At 43.7% G+C, this 17,168-nt stretch overlaps 1 protein-coding gene across 1 annotated transcript; it reads left to right on the forward strand.

Moving 5' to 3' along the window:
• Positions 1–540: 540 nt before the first annotated feature.
• Positions 541–14,662, forward strand: LOC310865050 (kelch-like protein 12). Its single transcript, XM_083773997.1, has 5 exons — positions 541–947; positions 3,594–3,747; positions 5,537–5,615; positions 6,686–6,913; positions 9,919–14,662. The coding sequence occupies exons 2-5, from the start codon at positions 3,594–3,596 to the stop codon at positions 11,456–11,458; spliced, it is 2,001 nt and encodes a 666-aa protein (XP_083630123.1). The 5' UTR covers positions 541–947; the 3' UTR covers positions 11,459–14,662.
• Positions 14,663–17,168: the final 2,506 nt, after the last annotated feature.

The following is a 17,168-nucleotide window of genomic DNA, read 5'->3' on the forward strand; positions in this document are numbered from 1 at the left end:
TGATTTATTGTGACCTTGTAGATCGGCTATTTTCAAATGTTATCCATTCATTGTCAATGGCACTTGTGTTATAGGACAACATTTTGGGTACACACCAAAAGCTGGACATAGGAGCCCTCAAAAATCACACCCGTGTGAAGTGAGGGGCGCTCTTATCATCTCATTTTCTGGCCAATCACAATTTGCGTCCTCACTTTTGTCTTCAATGATTGTGTTTACAGTTACACACTTTTGTTTTCAATATTTGTGTTTACAGTCACAGACCCTCAAAGCTGGACATATAGGAGGTCCTCAAAAAAATAACTCAATTGGACAGATGTACAGTAATTGAGTAAATGTAGGCCTAGTTACTTTACAGTTTACGCCACTGATTATATTTGTCCAAGGACCCCTGACTTCACACTCCAGATCGGCGTGTGGCGGTAATGCACCAGGAAGCCATCAAGCGACCAAAACTAAGCAATAAAACAAGAACGAGGCGGAAGCTGGGTGCTGCTGCCGTCCTATGCTATGGTCCTATGCTGCTGTCTGACGGTAACGCGGTGCTACTGCTATCCTTCCACAGATCCAGACGTGACGAGTTCGGCCGACTGAACTCACACACACAGCCGTCTGTTTCTGCCCCGCGGGCTTTGTTTTAACCACCGTACTGCGCTAATTTATTTATTTTTTGTTCATGAAGTTTACGTTTTACTAGGCCACTGATGAATGAGTTTCGGTTGGCCCAGGAGGAGGGCATCGGTGTGTACAGGAGTTGACTCACTGTGAGTGTGTGAGAGAGAGCTAGGAGGTTAGCGTGTTGTTATTGTGCTCGAAGGCCGGGGATCCTCTTGGACTTCAGGCCGGGGACTGAGCGCATCTCTGTCCCAGTCAGTCAGATCACCACACCGATTCCTGTCGAGAGGAGCACGCCAGCCATCAAGGTGGAAACCAGGAGGAGAGCAAAGGTAACGTGTACTAGTCTGTAGCCAGCATAAATAAACGTTAACCCACACGCTACAGTACAGCACCATTTTATGCCTGGTGTGTTTTTACTGTTTTAGTTTGAGATGTACGTATGTGGCGACAATATTGTCTCTCTGAATGGTTCTACATGTCATTCGTTTATTTGGTAAATGTATTTTTTTTGTCTGTTTTCTGTCAAGTTTGGTATGCATTTTAGGCCAATTGGTCTTTTTCATGCCAAGGACTAGATGATAGAGAGATGAAGCATGGTCGTCGTCCCCCTTTTCATAGATTTCATAGATGGCTAGCTTCATAGACTTGTGTATTTTCAGACATTTAACAACTTAAACCGTCAATACTTTGTAAACTTGAACCTCTTTTTTCCCCTCAACATCAAACCTCATCATTGTGAGCTTGTAGGTCTGCTATTTTTGGCTACAATTATCCCTAGAATGGAGATGCTATAGCCCCTCTCGGAACCCTCCATAAAGCTTTTCTGAAATTTGGATGTCGCTGGTCTGGGTCGTCAAAAATGTCAGAAACTTCAGTACCATTGGGTTCTGCTTGGAGGGCTAGAGATGCTATAGGGTTCAAATGTTTTTTTAAACGTTCTGTTTAATGTAAAATAAAATATCCCATTAGACAGATTTGGAGGCCCCACTGTAGTAACTCTGACTGAGGACCACAAAGGGGTCCCGAAACCCCTGTTGAAGACATCTGCTTTAGGCCATGAACCTCCAAGTGTACAAATCAAATCAATGGACCCATCAGGTTCCATTTGTACTAGAATAGACTAGTCTCCGATACAAATGTCAACGCTCAAAGAAAAATCACACCTGTGTGAACTGAGCGGTGCAGGCTGTGTGTGTGTGTGTATGTGTACTGTACTCTGTGCTGTTAATACATGCGCAAGCAGAGCGCACAAGTACTGTAATCGGCTGATGTAACTAAAGGTACGTTTGGTGATTGGCTGGGTACCATGTACTATGTATGTCGGGGTAAGAAATTAATGGTGGTCCTTTATTGGCTGTTGATGGTGACGTAACGAAGGTGCGTTTCCCAAACCTTTTTTGGCCATGGAAATATAAATTGCATAAGCTATATAGAGACATACATTTCCTATTTATCCACATATATGCACATATATTAACCCGAATATGGCATATATATGCAGCATGGGCTATATTCTGCATATATACATAATATGTCGATGTATTTAAAATACAACCATAGCACCACGGTACCACCGTCCACCATTAGCCTTTTCATTGCGCGCACCCCCTAGAAGCCGTGCCTGTGCACCACAAGGTGTGTACACACCACAGTTTGAGAACCACTGGGCCTATCATGCGATCAATAACGGGTCTAAAGGATTTAGTACGGCAGTTGTAAATAATAGACATTAGTTAGTACTAGCAGTACTTGCGCGCTCTGCTTGTGCACAAAGTATGGCCTACTTGTGTGCAAGGCGCAAGTGTGCATTTCTAGTTGTTATAGTTATAGTGGTCAGTGTGGTCAGCTGTACTGTAGCCCTTTAGGCTGCTCAACAATCAAGTCAGACTTTTGCTTTCGTAGCACAAGTCAGACTACAAAATACATATTATGATAGTCTTGATCCAGGGCAAAAAGAAAAAGCCACAGCAGCACCATGATGTAAGTGTGTTTAGTTTAATAGTAGATGTAGCTGCAGTGTGTACTGTCTCTGAATGGCTCTGCAAAGGTCATTCACTTATTGGTAAACATGGAAATGGCAGGATTTTCACTATTCTAATTTAAAGTCCTTATCTGTATTATGCTGCACATTAACTAGGGATGGAGAGGTGTACTGTCTGTTCCTGATTAGAGTCTGCTGGCGATAAGGACAGCAGACTCTGGTTCGCACACAATAGTTTGTACGCGGTACACGCATCTGTGCATTTTCATAAAGTATTAATTTAGTGGTTCTCAAATTGGGGTCTATGCACGGCAGTGGTTCTCAACCTTTTCAGGCTGTGACCCCCCGAAATAATCCTATTATGTGACCCGCCACCCTGACATAAATTATTTTGGTTTGACTCGATGGTTCCACAGCTAAATAATGTTGTGAAAATAGCAGATCTACAAGCTCACAACACCTCGCGAGGCATTGGAGCTTGGATAACAACTATTTTCAAAATGTATTTGACAATTTGTCCAATATTTGACCAGTTTTTTATATTATAATTTGTTATATATTTTTTGATGCAGTAATAGTCTTCTTTTTATTTCCCAGCTAAACAATGAGTCCCCAGCTAAACAATTAATATTTATTTGGAAAACAAATGCAAATGGACCCGTCACCCCCTCATGAGTTTTGGGTGTTTGTGGGATAATCATGATGGTCTGGTGGTGGTCTCTAAAAGGTGTGAGAACCACTGTATAAATGTGTATATCGTTGCTGTCGAGCCGAAACCGCTTATCTCCATATTCTAACTTTTTGCGGTTTTTAACTTTTTTTTGTTTGGTTTGTAACACAAAAGCAGCAGATCGCGTCACATTTTGAGTTTTGACCTTGTCGATCTTCTACGTTTTCTATGTTTGAATTTGAATCCTGAAAACGTTTTTTGTCATACATATACAGTCTGAGGTTTCCACCCAACCGACAGAGGATAATGTTTGTGCTTTCTCAGATGAACGCGGTGCGGGCCGGCACCGTCACGTGGCGCCCGCAGCCGTGGCAGGACGGGGACGGGGGAGGAGGGGAGCCCCTGTCCGACAGCGACTCCGAAGAGGAGGACTTCCCTGACGACAGCACCACCCCGCTGGGAGACTACATCACGCATGGTAACGTTACTAACGCATGTTTTTTGTGGGGTGGGGATACAAAGTGATGCAGGGTTATAAAAACCCTACTAGGCTAAAAGGTAAATCACCTCATTATGGCCAATCACAATTTGCGTCCTCACTTTTGTCTTCAAGGTTTGTGTTTACACACTTTTGTCTTCAATGTTTGTCTACACAAACCCTCAAAGCTGGACATAGTAGATTAGGAGGTGCTAGTGCTCCTCAAAAAGCCCAAGAAAATTAAGAAAACAGAGAAGGCCAAGTCGCCCATGCTGCGGAGGTTGGTTGTGGGTACAAGAAGAAGGTTAGTGTTAGAAGAGCAGAGGCTTCGAGTGGAGGATGTTGGGGTGAGGAGTTCTTTGAGGTGGGGTGGGGGGCATCCTATTATACATTTGAAAACCTCAACGTAACATTAGCACAGACTACAGAGGCGGACACCAACAAACGCCACAGCGCACGGACAGCCTCCTGGGACCCCCCCCGGCCCACACACACGTACCATTACAGAAAGGGTCTGATATCATACTCCTCATCAGACCTTTTGGAGCTAGAGTCTGCAATGTGTTTATCCAAAACAGTCCGTTCTTAAATACAGTACAGTATACAATCACAGGACTGAGCATCGCTGATTGTACCACGATGCTCAGCAATGCCTGTTTTTAACAGTCTCAAGTACCGTATATCACATCGGCTGTTTAACATGAAATAATGCCTTTGATTGTATACTTTTTCCCTGTATGTTAATTCAATCACAAAAACTAGTGTATGATTATGTTATCTCCATGTCCTTGATGGGTTCTGTCCTGGTTGTTCTCCAAATATAAGTAGAGTCCCTGTTCAGATTTTTATTTCTTATATATATCCAAGCCAATATGTTAGCCAGGAAATTTCACTACTGTTCAGTTGAGGTCAAGGTGAACCTATTTAGAGCATACTGCACCCCGCTGTATACAGCCCCCTTATGGGTGAACTATAAAAAAGAGAGTCTGCGCAAGCTAAAGGTGGCTTATAACGATGCTCTCAGGATTCTCCTGAAGAAGCCTAGGGGTGGCAGTGCTAGTCAGCTCTTCTGCGACTCTGGTCTAACCACCTTCCAGGCTCTCTTAAGAAACCTCATGTTCAGCTTTAAAAGCAGACTTGATGGGTCACTTAATAATGTGATTAAGATGTTGACTAATCCCAGGTTTAGCACTGTTAGATACCGCTCCCTGATGTGGAAACATTGGTACGAGTGCCTCTTATAGATTTTCTTATTTTTTTAGGAGAGTGTTTTTAGAGTTTTATGAACCAATGTATTTATTTGTAACTGTTTTGTATGTTTTTTAATTGTTGTTTGTCATCTACTGGCTACGGCTGTCAATAAAGTTTCTATATAAACTACTGTAGTCAGTACACATTCACAAACTACACCAAGTTCCAGAAAAGGTTCTAGAACAGTGGTTATTCATATCATGGACCTCAAAATTAAGTTATACAGTATATACCGTACCGGGCATCGCTGCGGAAATCCCAACTGAAAAGATGTTCAAGTAGCCGATGCGTCTAGGTTTAAAGTGGTTAAACTGATGAATGCTTTATTGCTGAGGACCCCTTGGAACCCCTTCGACAACCCCTTGGGCTCCCCAGACCTCACTCATGTCCACCTCATGAATGTCAGCCTCTGGACCTTGTAGTTCTTCTCTTTACCATGTTGTCTGTCCTCTCAACCTGTTTGTTTCTGTATCTGCTACCTTCCCTCCACCTCTCCGTCTTGGCGCCTGTATCTGATCATTGCTCTCCTATATCTCAGGGTTGAAACAACTCCTGGATGCCCAGCAGTTATGTGACGTCACTCTACTAGTGGAGGGGAAGAAGTTCATGTGTCACAGGTAAGCCAACCCTCAACTCCCACACAGAGCCGTATTTGGAGAGGCCATCCGCACCAATAATAACCATAAAAACTATACTAAATATAACTAACTAAATATAATGATAGTTACTGTACAAAGCCAGCTCAGTGGCGTTGTGAGTCAGTGTGTCCGCCGTTAGATGGGAGGCGGGGATAAATCCCTGGGCCAGCCCTACCAAAGACTACAATAATGGTACCCAGCATCAAGAGTTGGATTGGGGGTACGTGCCTGTTGTGACATTTTGGAGTCATGTCCAGGGGATGTACTCGCACATCAAGCCGTCTTCATGCTACAGAAACAGGGGATAGACTCCTGACCTATGGGCCTCATGGCTCTGAAACAGCCCTACATCATGTGATAATTATAGTGATGTCAATTTCCACTAGAGCTGTGAATCTTGTGAATGATTCGTTTAAAGTTCACCATAAGCGTTGATTCTTCGATGCATCTCTTTATCTACATTACTGCTGATGGCTACTTTTTCATCAGTTAATACAAGCCGTCAACTTCCTGGAAATAAAGAAAAAGACGTAACGGCGCGCCACTGTCATTGACGCGTTATTATGGATCCCACCGCAGTTCTAGGAAAGCCCTGCTGTGATTGGCCAGTAGTCTTGTGATTGACAGTTCTCGTTTTTGCGACCAGTCATTAGTCCTACAACTACAACCTATCTCAAACCCTCACCCTAAACCTAACCTCCCACGGGGCAGCACACCTAAACCTAACCTTAACCCATGTCTAACCAATGACTAGTCTAAACTAAGTATGCACCCCCCTAAACCTAACCCGAACGGCCTAACCTCAGTAAAACTATGCCTTCCCGGGAGCCAATCGGACACATGGTGAGGCGGGTCTACCCTAGAACGTTGGTGGGATTCATAATCACGCGTCAATGACATCAGTTGAGGTGTGAACTCCGCCATCCACTATTGGAGTGATGTCGTAGAGGACAGGATTCATTGTCAACATAGTTATGGTTCTTAGTGTGGATGGCTCTGAAGTGCACCGTTAACTCATGTCCCCTCCTCCCTTCATCCCTTGGCCACAGAGTGCTCTTAGCAGCAGTTAGTCCATACTTCCGGGCGATGTTCACTAGTCCCCTGGTGGAGTCCCGCCTCACTGAGATCCGATTGGAGGAGGTAACGCCGTCTGTCATGGAGACGGTGATCCAGTTTGTCTACACGGGAGAGGCGGGGCTGTCTCTGGACACGGCCGAGGACCTGTTTGTTGCAGCCAATCGGCTTCAAGTCATGCCCCTCCAGGTCCTATGCTCTAGGTATGTGCAGTGGTGGAAAAAGTACTCTCATTCTTTACTTAAGTAAAAGTATTAATATTGCAATGTAGAAATACTCTGTTACAAGTAAATGGCCGGATTGAGTAACAGTACAAAAGTATTACAAAATGTACTTGAAGTACTAAAAGTATTCATTATGCAGAATGTTCCATTTCATGTTTTCAAATGTATAAAAATCTTTTGAAAATGGCAGATCTACAAGCTCACAATGTGACTCATTCGCATTGTGAGCTTGAGTCAAATTGTAACACCTCAACTCCTACAATTCCAAGTGCTTGTCAGGGTGGGGGTCCCCAGTTGAAATATTGGCTCCCAAGCAGAACTGCAGACTCATTCCCTTTTTTCCACTGCAGTGAGTCTGAAAACTAACTTCTTCAGACTACCCCCAGATAGAATGTTGGCAGATGCTAGATTTGATGTGTACGTGGTATCCTAGTTTCTTAGAAGCACTATTTTACAGTTGTCTTTGCACTCCCATCCTATATAACTATTTGTACCATTATGTCATTTGACTACTTGACTAGGAATCATGGCATTTACATTGTTTTGCATTTTATGTCACTCTGGGATGGTTATAATACTGTCTGTTAAAATGTAACTTAAATGCCTAAATTGTAAAAAAGCAGCCTGCCCTCTAGAGCTGCCAACGAATATTCGTTTTCCGAATCCATTTCCGAATCCAAAAAATAAATGAATAACCGAATATATCAAATTAAGGTCTGAATTAAAAATAATAATAAACAATATATTTTATTTATTATTATTATTAGTTTTCGCGAGACGGTGCCATGGGTAAGCGACGCGTTGTGACTTGTGAGCTTGTAAATTAGTTATATTTGCCACGCGACACGCAGACACCGGCATACATTAAAGAATAAATCATCTCTGCCTCGTACTCTTCCTAGCAGCGCAGCCTGTGTAGTGAGCACAGGGCGGGCGGGGCCGCGGGAGCCTTTTACGTTCTTTGCGCAGTGAGTGTAGGCTGCACAGAATGGTGAAATCTTCCGTCAACAGCGTATCTAGTGATCAGAATCTGGGTCGGTGTTGTTTCGGACAGACGGGAGAATCATGAAGCGACTTTATCCTTCAGGAAATTATAAGAAGATAAATAAAATGCGTAAGGATGAAATGTGGTGCCGGGTCCGGCAGCAGCAGCAGCAATGCAGTGTTCTGTGAATTCAATTAATACTGCCTCCGTGCCTCGTTTTGATAAGGCTGTGTGGTAGGATTGCTCATTTAAGAAAAAAAAAGTTTTACTGGAGAAAGGAGAATGCATGCATTGTGTTCCAACTTGCACCAATGCGCGGAGAGAGAGTTGCGCCAGCAATGCGATCTTAAATGTTATGTCTCAGGTTGTATTGGTGTAAATATAATTATTAATAAATCCGAATGGCTCGAATTGAAATCCGAAATCCGAATGGGTCGAATTGCTCGAATCCACGTGGGTTTTTAAAACGAATATCCGAATCCAATTTTTGGACAATTACGGCAGCACTACTGCCCTCACACTAAAGTTAAATCCACTAAATAATTGTGTATATCCTTTTAGTTGGCAGCTAGTCATAGTCATTTCTGGCCTGTTGAGAACTCTAGGTTTCGCCGGCTGTGCTAATAACTTAGGGGCGGCCCATCTAGAGTTTTAATGGACAGGTATCATTCAAAAGGGAGACATCGAGGAGGAAGGACGGGTGGGGTGGGGTTAGGGGTAGGATCAACATCTTGAATGTCAGAACAGGTCAGCTCCTTATATGGAGATCTAAGGGTTTGAGGTCAAATGTAGAGTTGCTGGCCGGCTCCATAAATGCAGATCTAGGTGATGGTTCCAGTCTTCTCCATGTATGGCTATCCAGGGTTTGATGAGGTCAGTGTGGTGATCTTCATATTATGGAGACTGCCATATATGGAGCATGCCATGAGGCGTGATGGACTGACGGCCATATATGGTGGGGTGATGTGTCACGAGGTGTGACGGACTGACAACTATATATGGAGACATGGCGGACGGACGGACTGACTGGTTTTGCAGGTTTTCATAGTAATCTGCGACCATAATTATTACTATTATTATTTTTTGATTCAGCTATTATTGTAGATTGTCGTCTTACACAAACATTAAATGAATGGAGAATTTTACATCAGGGTCTGAGCAAATAGGCAGTGTCTATTTTATGTACAATGACTTCACACGGGTGTTATTGTTTTTGTTATCGACTAGGTCGTTACTTTCAGACAGAAATCTCTTATCTCTCTCTATATAATGTGTTTTTTGTTGCCCCGTAAATTAATGCCCTACTTGATCATACTACAGCGTCACACACAAATAGCAGATTTGCAAGCTCGATTCACAGTGCGGACTTCCAGGACCTCCGAGAGGCCGAGGTGCGGCCGCTCGTGCCCGACCAGAGTGCCCTCTTCTCTGGATACCCGATGGCCCGGATCAGGCCGATCAGGATCTTTTCTTAGAATTGGATGGGATTTAGATCGCGAGTTATTAACGTTTTAAAGTTTTCATTGTCGTCGGCTAAACGGGGGGAACATTTTCGATGACGTCCCACAGGCATATTGCAGTTGCATCTAAAGTTTGATGTGAGATTGTAATTTGACTATTTTAGCTTTTTTTTTAAAAGAAAGTGAAAGTGGTTAGGTGTCTGTGGGTTTAATACTGTAAATATTTAACCAGTGGACGGACGTATTAACAAGAGCTTGTGACTAAAATTAATAGGAACACAACACAGGTTCTATCTTGATCTTACAAGTTGTCTGTCTTGATCTTACGCTGTTTTCCAGTTCTATCAATTTTTTTATCACAGTCATGTGGCCAGAACTATACCAATGACTTGCATTTTAAAGAACCCATTTAATCTGTTAATCTTACTTTCTCCCTCTTATCTACTCCCTCCTCTTCATGTATCTCTCATCTCTCCCTCTATGCCCATATCCCCTCTTGCTTGCCTCATTTTCTCCCCTTCTCCACTAATCCGTCCCAGGTTTCTCTTTGAGCACCTGTCGGTGGACAACTGCCTGGGCATGTACTCGCTGGCTCGCTCTCACCACGACCAGCTGCTGCTGCGGGCCTCTCTTCGCCTGGTCGCCCAGCACTTCCCCCGCGTGGCACGGCAGAAGGACTTTCTGCTGCTGGACCACGGCACCCTGGGCAGCCTCCTGGGCTCCGATCGCCTGGGGGTGGACTCGGAGGCCGAGGTGTACGACGCGGCACGGCGCTGGGCCGAGCACCAGCCCCTGGACCGCTACGTCCACATGCCGGGCCTGCTCCACCACCTCCGGCCGGGACTGCTCTCCCAGGAGGAGAGCCGACGGCTGTGCCAGGAGCTGGGCCCCGCCGCTGCCGGCGAGGGCCTCGGCGGACCTCTGAGACCGCGGGAGGGCATGTTCGAAAAGAAGATCGTCTGCGTGGACCTGACGCCTCGGGAGGACGACTCCCAACCGGAGCGCGACCTCACCGTGGACTGCTTCGACCCCCGGACAGGGAAGTGGGATAAGCTGGCGGCGCTGGGCTCGTTGGTCTGTCCCGGCTGCACGGCCGTGGGCGACCGGCTCTTTGTGGCCGGCGGAATCCTTCGGACAGGCACAGTGTCTGCAGACGTCCATGAATACGATGCCATTTTAGACCGCTGGATAGAGAGGCCCTCCATGGTCCACCCCAGGGCCATGCTAGGGCTGCTGGGCTGCGGGGATTCACTCTACGCTCTGGGCGGCTGTAACCGCTCTGCGCTGCTGGACTCGTGTGAGACCTTTGACCTGACTACGCTCCAGTGGTCCCTCGGGCCCAGACTGCCGCTGCCCCTGCGTGCCTTCGCCTGTGCGGCCCTCCGCGGGCGGCTGTACCTGCTGGGGGGAACCACGCTAGAACAGAACAGGGCCGTGGTTCATTCAGGAGTGCTTATTTACCACACCCTAACGGACTGCTGGTCCCGCGTGGCGCTGGACTCCGGCGCCACCTGCCTGGCGGGAGGGGTGGCGGTGCGAGGTGGAGTCTGCGCTATCGGAGGCTACATGAGGGACGCGACCAAATTCCTGGACGGGAACTACACCAATGTAGAGACCTTAGACGCCACCGGCCGCGTGCTGTTTTTCCGGGAGGGCAGAGGGTCCGGGACGGAAAGGGAGCTGACCGGGGCAGTCACGGGGGACAGGGGAGGCGGGAGGGGGGACGCAGGCGGAGGGAGCGACCGTGCCCCAAGTCCGGTGGTGTTCCCTGGCCTGCCGCGGCGGATCGCGGCCGGGGGCGTGGCCCGCTGGAAGCGGCGGATTTACGTGTTGGGCGGCGAGAACGGCTCTCGGTTCTACGACAGCGTTTACTGCTGGAAGCCCGGCTGGAGGAGCTGGGTCCAGAGACGGGAGAAGCTCCCCGGGGACACGGGAGGGGTGAGTCAGTTTGGATGCACCACTCTGAAGTTCCCAAAGAAACACATCCTGTCCAGACTGAGGCGTGCCAGGGAGAACTGCAAGAAGGCCGGCGACAAGCCTGAAAAACGGACCAATGACTCAAGTCGGACAATGATGTGAGAGGGGAGAGAGAGTGAGTTCTTAGGCTGTGTTTGGATTGGCTAGAAAATGCTTTACAATGTTAGGCTAACTCCTACTTTACTTGCTTGAACTGCTGACGATTAAGGTGAAGTTACGATGGTAAGACCATTGTTGACAATCTTGAACAGCAGCCATGGTATTGTTGGTCAATAAATGGCTTACTGATGCAAAAAAAATTAAAAAATAAAAATTAATTGAAGCAGGCTGATATTCAGGCAGACAGTGGGTGAGTGAGTGGGGCCAGAAACTGAGCAACAGGGAATCGGTACCTGAATGTAATCTAGTAGAGTCCGGCCGATGTATCGGCCATTAATTGACATTAAGACATCGGTATTGGCAATTATGTGCCGATTTGAACGACTGTCATTTCATTCTTGTGTCCCTATTTTTGGTATGTCAAACATTGGCACAAAATGTTTGAAAAAAATACCATGTGAGCTTATACATGTGGTATTTTTTTTTACTTTTTGAAATCTCGTATTAGTCGGGCTCTATAATCGACCATTTCTCACACTAGTGGACACTAAAGTCCTTCAAAAAGCTTGAAAGAAAAACAAAAGGCCCTGAATGTATTGAAACCATGACCATGGCTTCCACATTACATTTCAATGAATTATATTTGTTATCTTTAACTTTGTTAAAACGTTACTTTTATGTTTAACTTGACAGTTTGCGATGAATTAACTGCTGAGAATGAATTAGAGCAAGAATATTGTTTTGCTTACCAGGAATTTTGAATGTCCTTGGGATGTAGGCTACCTTGAGATGATCTTGCAATGGCCTTGTAAGATGCTTTCAATAAATGTGTTATTCAGAAGCGTTATGACTTATTTGATAGGCAGAGCAACAACAAATAAAGCAGCCTACACTCACTGTAATGTTCGAGGTTGCTTTGACGGCCCTAGCAAAGTAAGTGACAGAAGTAGCTCTGTAGCCTACTGTACACGATTGAGCATAAACAAGGGAGTAATTAAAGTCATGAGCTAATGACCCTAGAAACTTTGTTCTAGGAGACAGATGGACATTGTACCCCTTGCAAGTCCCTGCAGAAACCTCTTAACTTTATGTGTTTTTTCGTGAAGGTATGCCCTACTTCAGGGGTGACCAAAAGGTTGATCGCGATCTACCAGTAGATCACATGACATGCCCCTAAAAATATATCTAATTTAAAATATAAACAATATTGGCATCTGCCACTTCAATTTAGTTGACTTGATTCATTGACATGAAAAAGGGCCCATCAGCTCAAACACAAGGCAATACTTTGTTCTAAGTAGTCTTGCACACAAAAATGCTTTACAAAGTTATTTACACCCTTATTCTCCCATTACAAGTGCATTTGTCTTATATGTAAAGCCAGTGCCACTATTTTCAGCAATGGGAAGAAAAACATTTGGTGGGTAGATTGTTGAGCTTTTTATCTTCTTTTTTTCTTTTGCTATTTTAGAATTTGAATCCTGGAAAGTACCAGTTTTGGACATATGAGGTTTCCACCTGACAGACGATTTAGTTGCATCCGACTGTCCTGTTCTCCACTTGTCTATTCCATCAGACATTGATTGAGTCATCGTGTCACTCTGGCCCCCTCACAAGCAATGCACATGAAAAACAAAAGAGAACACATTTATTCTGTCAATTCCCTCTCTGTATCCTCTCCACTAATTCGCCCTGACCGAACAACAGATTGAAAAAATTCAAAATAAACTTAAAGGGTGTGTAAGTGATTGTCTTTGGTTAAAACACTATATATAATATATTGTGATGGTAGTACTAATTGCTATATACTAGTGTTTGTTCAGTAACGGGAGTCTCCATGTCTCTAGCATTGTCTCTAATTTTCAGAAACTGAAACTAAGATACCAATTTTTATCCAATCAGTATAGAGAACAGGATGCAGATTAAACAAGTGGAATTGTAAGTGATGACACAAATATATGAGCAGACAAAATTGCAACTGGGACACAAATAATTTAAGCTCATAAATAGCAACTCATCTGATTGGCTGAAATGTTGTCACCTACCTGAAAATGTATGTTCTGTTTAGTAAAGAGATGGGGAGACCCCTGTTACCGAACAAACACTACGGCAATGGTTACTATCAGAATATAGCGATTTAACCTTTTAACAAAACCTTTTGTTTTTAACCAAAATAATCACTTGCACAACCTTAATTCATCAATATGAGAAGTCCAGATAAATGTGACATGTGACCAAAATGCCTATTCCAAAAGGTGAAACCTGCATGTCTTAGCATTTGCCCAGTAATAATGTTTTTTTTGCTTAATATTATTCATTTTGCTTGTAGGTCAGTCAATTCAGAGATGAGGATCAGAGACATTTTACTGTGTATCAAATGCACATGATGTTTTCTTGTAATTTTCTCTTTTTTTCCTTTTTATTCTTTCTTGCTATGAAATTCCAATTAGAATTTTACTAAACAAATTTTACACAGGATTTCCCCCCCCCCCCCCCCCCACTCTAGGGTTAAGATATGAAAAGTAGGGGTTGACCGGTTTTCTGGGCTGGTAACTACCTTCGATCGATTAGTAATAATGAAAAGAAATCATCTTTTACCTCATCGTTGTTGTTATAGGACAACCCAAGCCCTCCAACAAGATGTGTTTCCAAAGATCGGTGTGAGAAAAAAAAGTTTGTATTTAGTGAAAAGAGGAGCTAACTTGGACACAAAATAGGTACTATAGCGTAAAATTGCCGTATGTTTATTAGATGCACTACTAGTCAGTCTCTAAACTGTTCTCTCAACCATGTCCCAGCTTTCATTGTTGAAACTGGCTGGAAACAATAGGAAATAATAATGGGTTGCCGTATCGAACCAATGCAAAGTTTGTAGCCTTCATATTGAGGATGCAAAAGAACAAAATTCAGAGCTGATAATCGGTTGACCCCTAGGGAAGAATGATTGTGTGTGTATGTCTGTGGACTTAACTGGGAGGATGTTGATTATGGTGTGTGTGTGTGTGTGTGTGTGTGTGTGTGTGTAATGCTGAATAATGTGTCTTTTCAAAACAAAACATCTTCTTTGCAACACCCCCCACCCACCCCACAAGTCCAAGGAGTAAGTTGGCCTCATTCATACAATGTGATGTAGGTTTTTTTTTTTTACCCGACAGGCGAGTGGATATTTTAATGAGTTACAAAATAATTAAATATTTGTTAATAAATTATCTCTTTGTTGGATATTCTCTTTTCTTGGATATTCTCATTTTTACTTTAACAACACATTTTCTTTGCTATTGAAAAGGTGATTCTCTCTTAGGGGGCACGGTGGCGCCTGCTGTACCTTCATTGTCACGCTTGGGCGGTCAATCGCGGTGCTGCGGTTCAGTGTGTGCCGCACCACGCCCTGTCTGCCAAAAGCCAATCACAAACATGACTGCCAGAGAAAAACGATGGGGGGCGCCCGTCTGTAGCACTGTCTCCTCACAGCTAGAAGGTCATGGGTTCGATTCCCGCTGGGGACACTTTGAGCCCTGGGGGTTTGTTCTCTCCTCCGGGTCATCAGTGCCCATACCCTACGTGGGGTTGATGAAAGGGCCTTTATGTGTGAAGTTTGCATGTTCTCCCTGTGTCCCCTAGTAGGGTAGGTACTTTAGGCCCAGAGTAATATAGTAAGAGTGGCGACACTAGTGTTGACTCCCATTGTAACAATGGAATGCGGAAGTGCTCATTCTATCTCAATGGGATAGTTCCAGCCCATAGGCACCCGCTTTGCGGCGAGATCAAAGCGTGTCGCTACTCTCCTACTCTACACTCTGGGTAGGCCTACCCTAAAGAAAACATGCAGTAATCCTGGTGTCTAAACTGCCTCCCCCAGCCGGGGTGCCTGATGGAGGGGAAAGGAACAGTTGGAATAACATGTTCCTTCCACACTACGTCCAACTGGTAAACCCTGTTTCCATTTAATTCCCGTCTGGTGAAAAGAAGCGGCTTGGACTCCTCGTGCATGAAGGGGGCATGAGGTCAGTTTGTTGCTCTCCCCAGATTGGCAAGAGGGAGTGTAGTCCCCAGGATTACATTAGATAATTGGCACTGGGTGAAAACAATCGTGGGCAAAAAAATTATTTCGAAAAAAAGAAAAGGTGATTCTTTATTCTTATCCTAGGCTAGCCCAGTGGTTCTCAAAGTGGGGTCTGGGGACCCCTAGGGGTCCTTGAGGGGGTTGCAAGGGCTACAGACCAGTGTGTGGAATTCCCTTATTTTTGTTCAGCAATCAGCACCTGTGGAATGTTTTGAGACAAGCTTCCTTCTTGGACTTTGGTTCCAAGAGGTACCCAGCTAAAAGTTCCAAATGGACCCTTATTAACTATTATCTTACGGGTCCATTTAGTTCCATGTGTACACTCGTTATGGTGGTCTCGATCTGATGCAGGGTTTCTCAAAGTGGGGACTAGTAGGGACCCCCAGGGGGTTTCCCAGCTAAACTGGTTTATATATCAAAATCAGTTTAAACACTTTAACCTATACATCAGTTATTTTCCAAAGATATTTATATATTTTTTAAATTATAATGTTATATAATTTTTAACACCACAATTCTTGTATGGGGTTCCCAAAGATTTTCAGATGTGGTCCCCAGTCAAATACATGTTAATGTAAGGCTCCAAGTTTGATAAGCATTCTGTAGAATAGAAGAGTCGCACACACCAAGAACTCATTTTCAACAGATTTATTTTCTACATATCAGGACAGACGTTTCGGCTATCCAGCCTTCATCAGTGTGGGGAATCAGTGAATGACTGTGTCAGACTGCGTCTGTGAAGCATTCTGTAGCCACCAATCAATCAACGATCAATCAATGATCTTCAAACAAATCCACGAAACATTTCAACAGTGGTAGAAAGTAACTAAAGACATTTACTCAAGTACTATTTAATTACCATTTTGAGGTATTTCTTTTTTACTTTAATTGAATTTACCCATTTTTCTGTACTATATTTCTACTACACTACATTTCAGAGGCAAATATTGTACCACATACTATTGACTCCACTACAATTATTTGAAAACTTTTTTTCATTACTCATGTATACAATTAAGCCTTATTTTTATAATTTGGCCATTTAAAAAAAATCCTAATACATTTGGAGCAATACATTGTGAAATGGGACATTCTGCATAATGAGAACTTTTTTATATACTGGTACTTTAAACATATTTGGTGCCAATACCTTTGTACTTTTACTCCTTTTTTTATACTTTTACTTAACTATTTCTACATTGTGTATTGCAACAATGCTAAAGAAAAAATAGTACTTCTGCTACTGCATTTCAAACTGAATGATATGGATGCCATTGAACTATCGATTAGACAATTTCTTAGGCGGTTATTCTATTTATATACAGCATATTTTGGGAAAATAATCGAATTGATTTGACTAAAGTTGTCAGTTATCTACAAGCTGTACAGTAAATCTGCTATTTTCGATACTGTATTTAAGTGACAACATCTTTAGTTTTATTAAAATTGATTATAATCCTATTTGTTTGATTAAATGTTACACTTCTAATGGAACATCCGGCTCAGATTCAACATGGTGGCCCTGGGCTATATTGCACCCCAAACTGTTTACCTAAAACTGGACAGTTGGTGATCATTTTAAGGTTGGTGTTAATAATTACTATCAATAATATAGTGCTGAATCTGCTCATTAGGCCCTGCTGATCAAAG

This window comes from Protomyctophum parallelum (assembly GCF_964188405.1).
Source record: "Protomyctophum parallelum genome assembly, chromosome: 9".
In the NCBI taxonomy this organism is placed as follows: domain Eukaryota; kingdom Metazoa; phylum Chordata; class Actinopteri; order Myctophiformes; family Myctophidae; genus Protomyctophum; species Protomyctophum parallelum.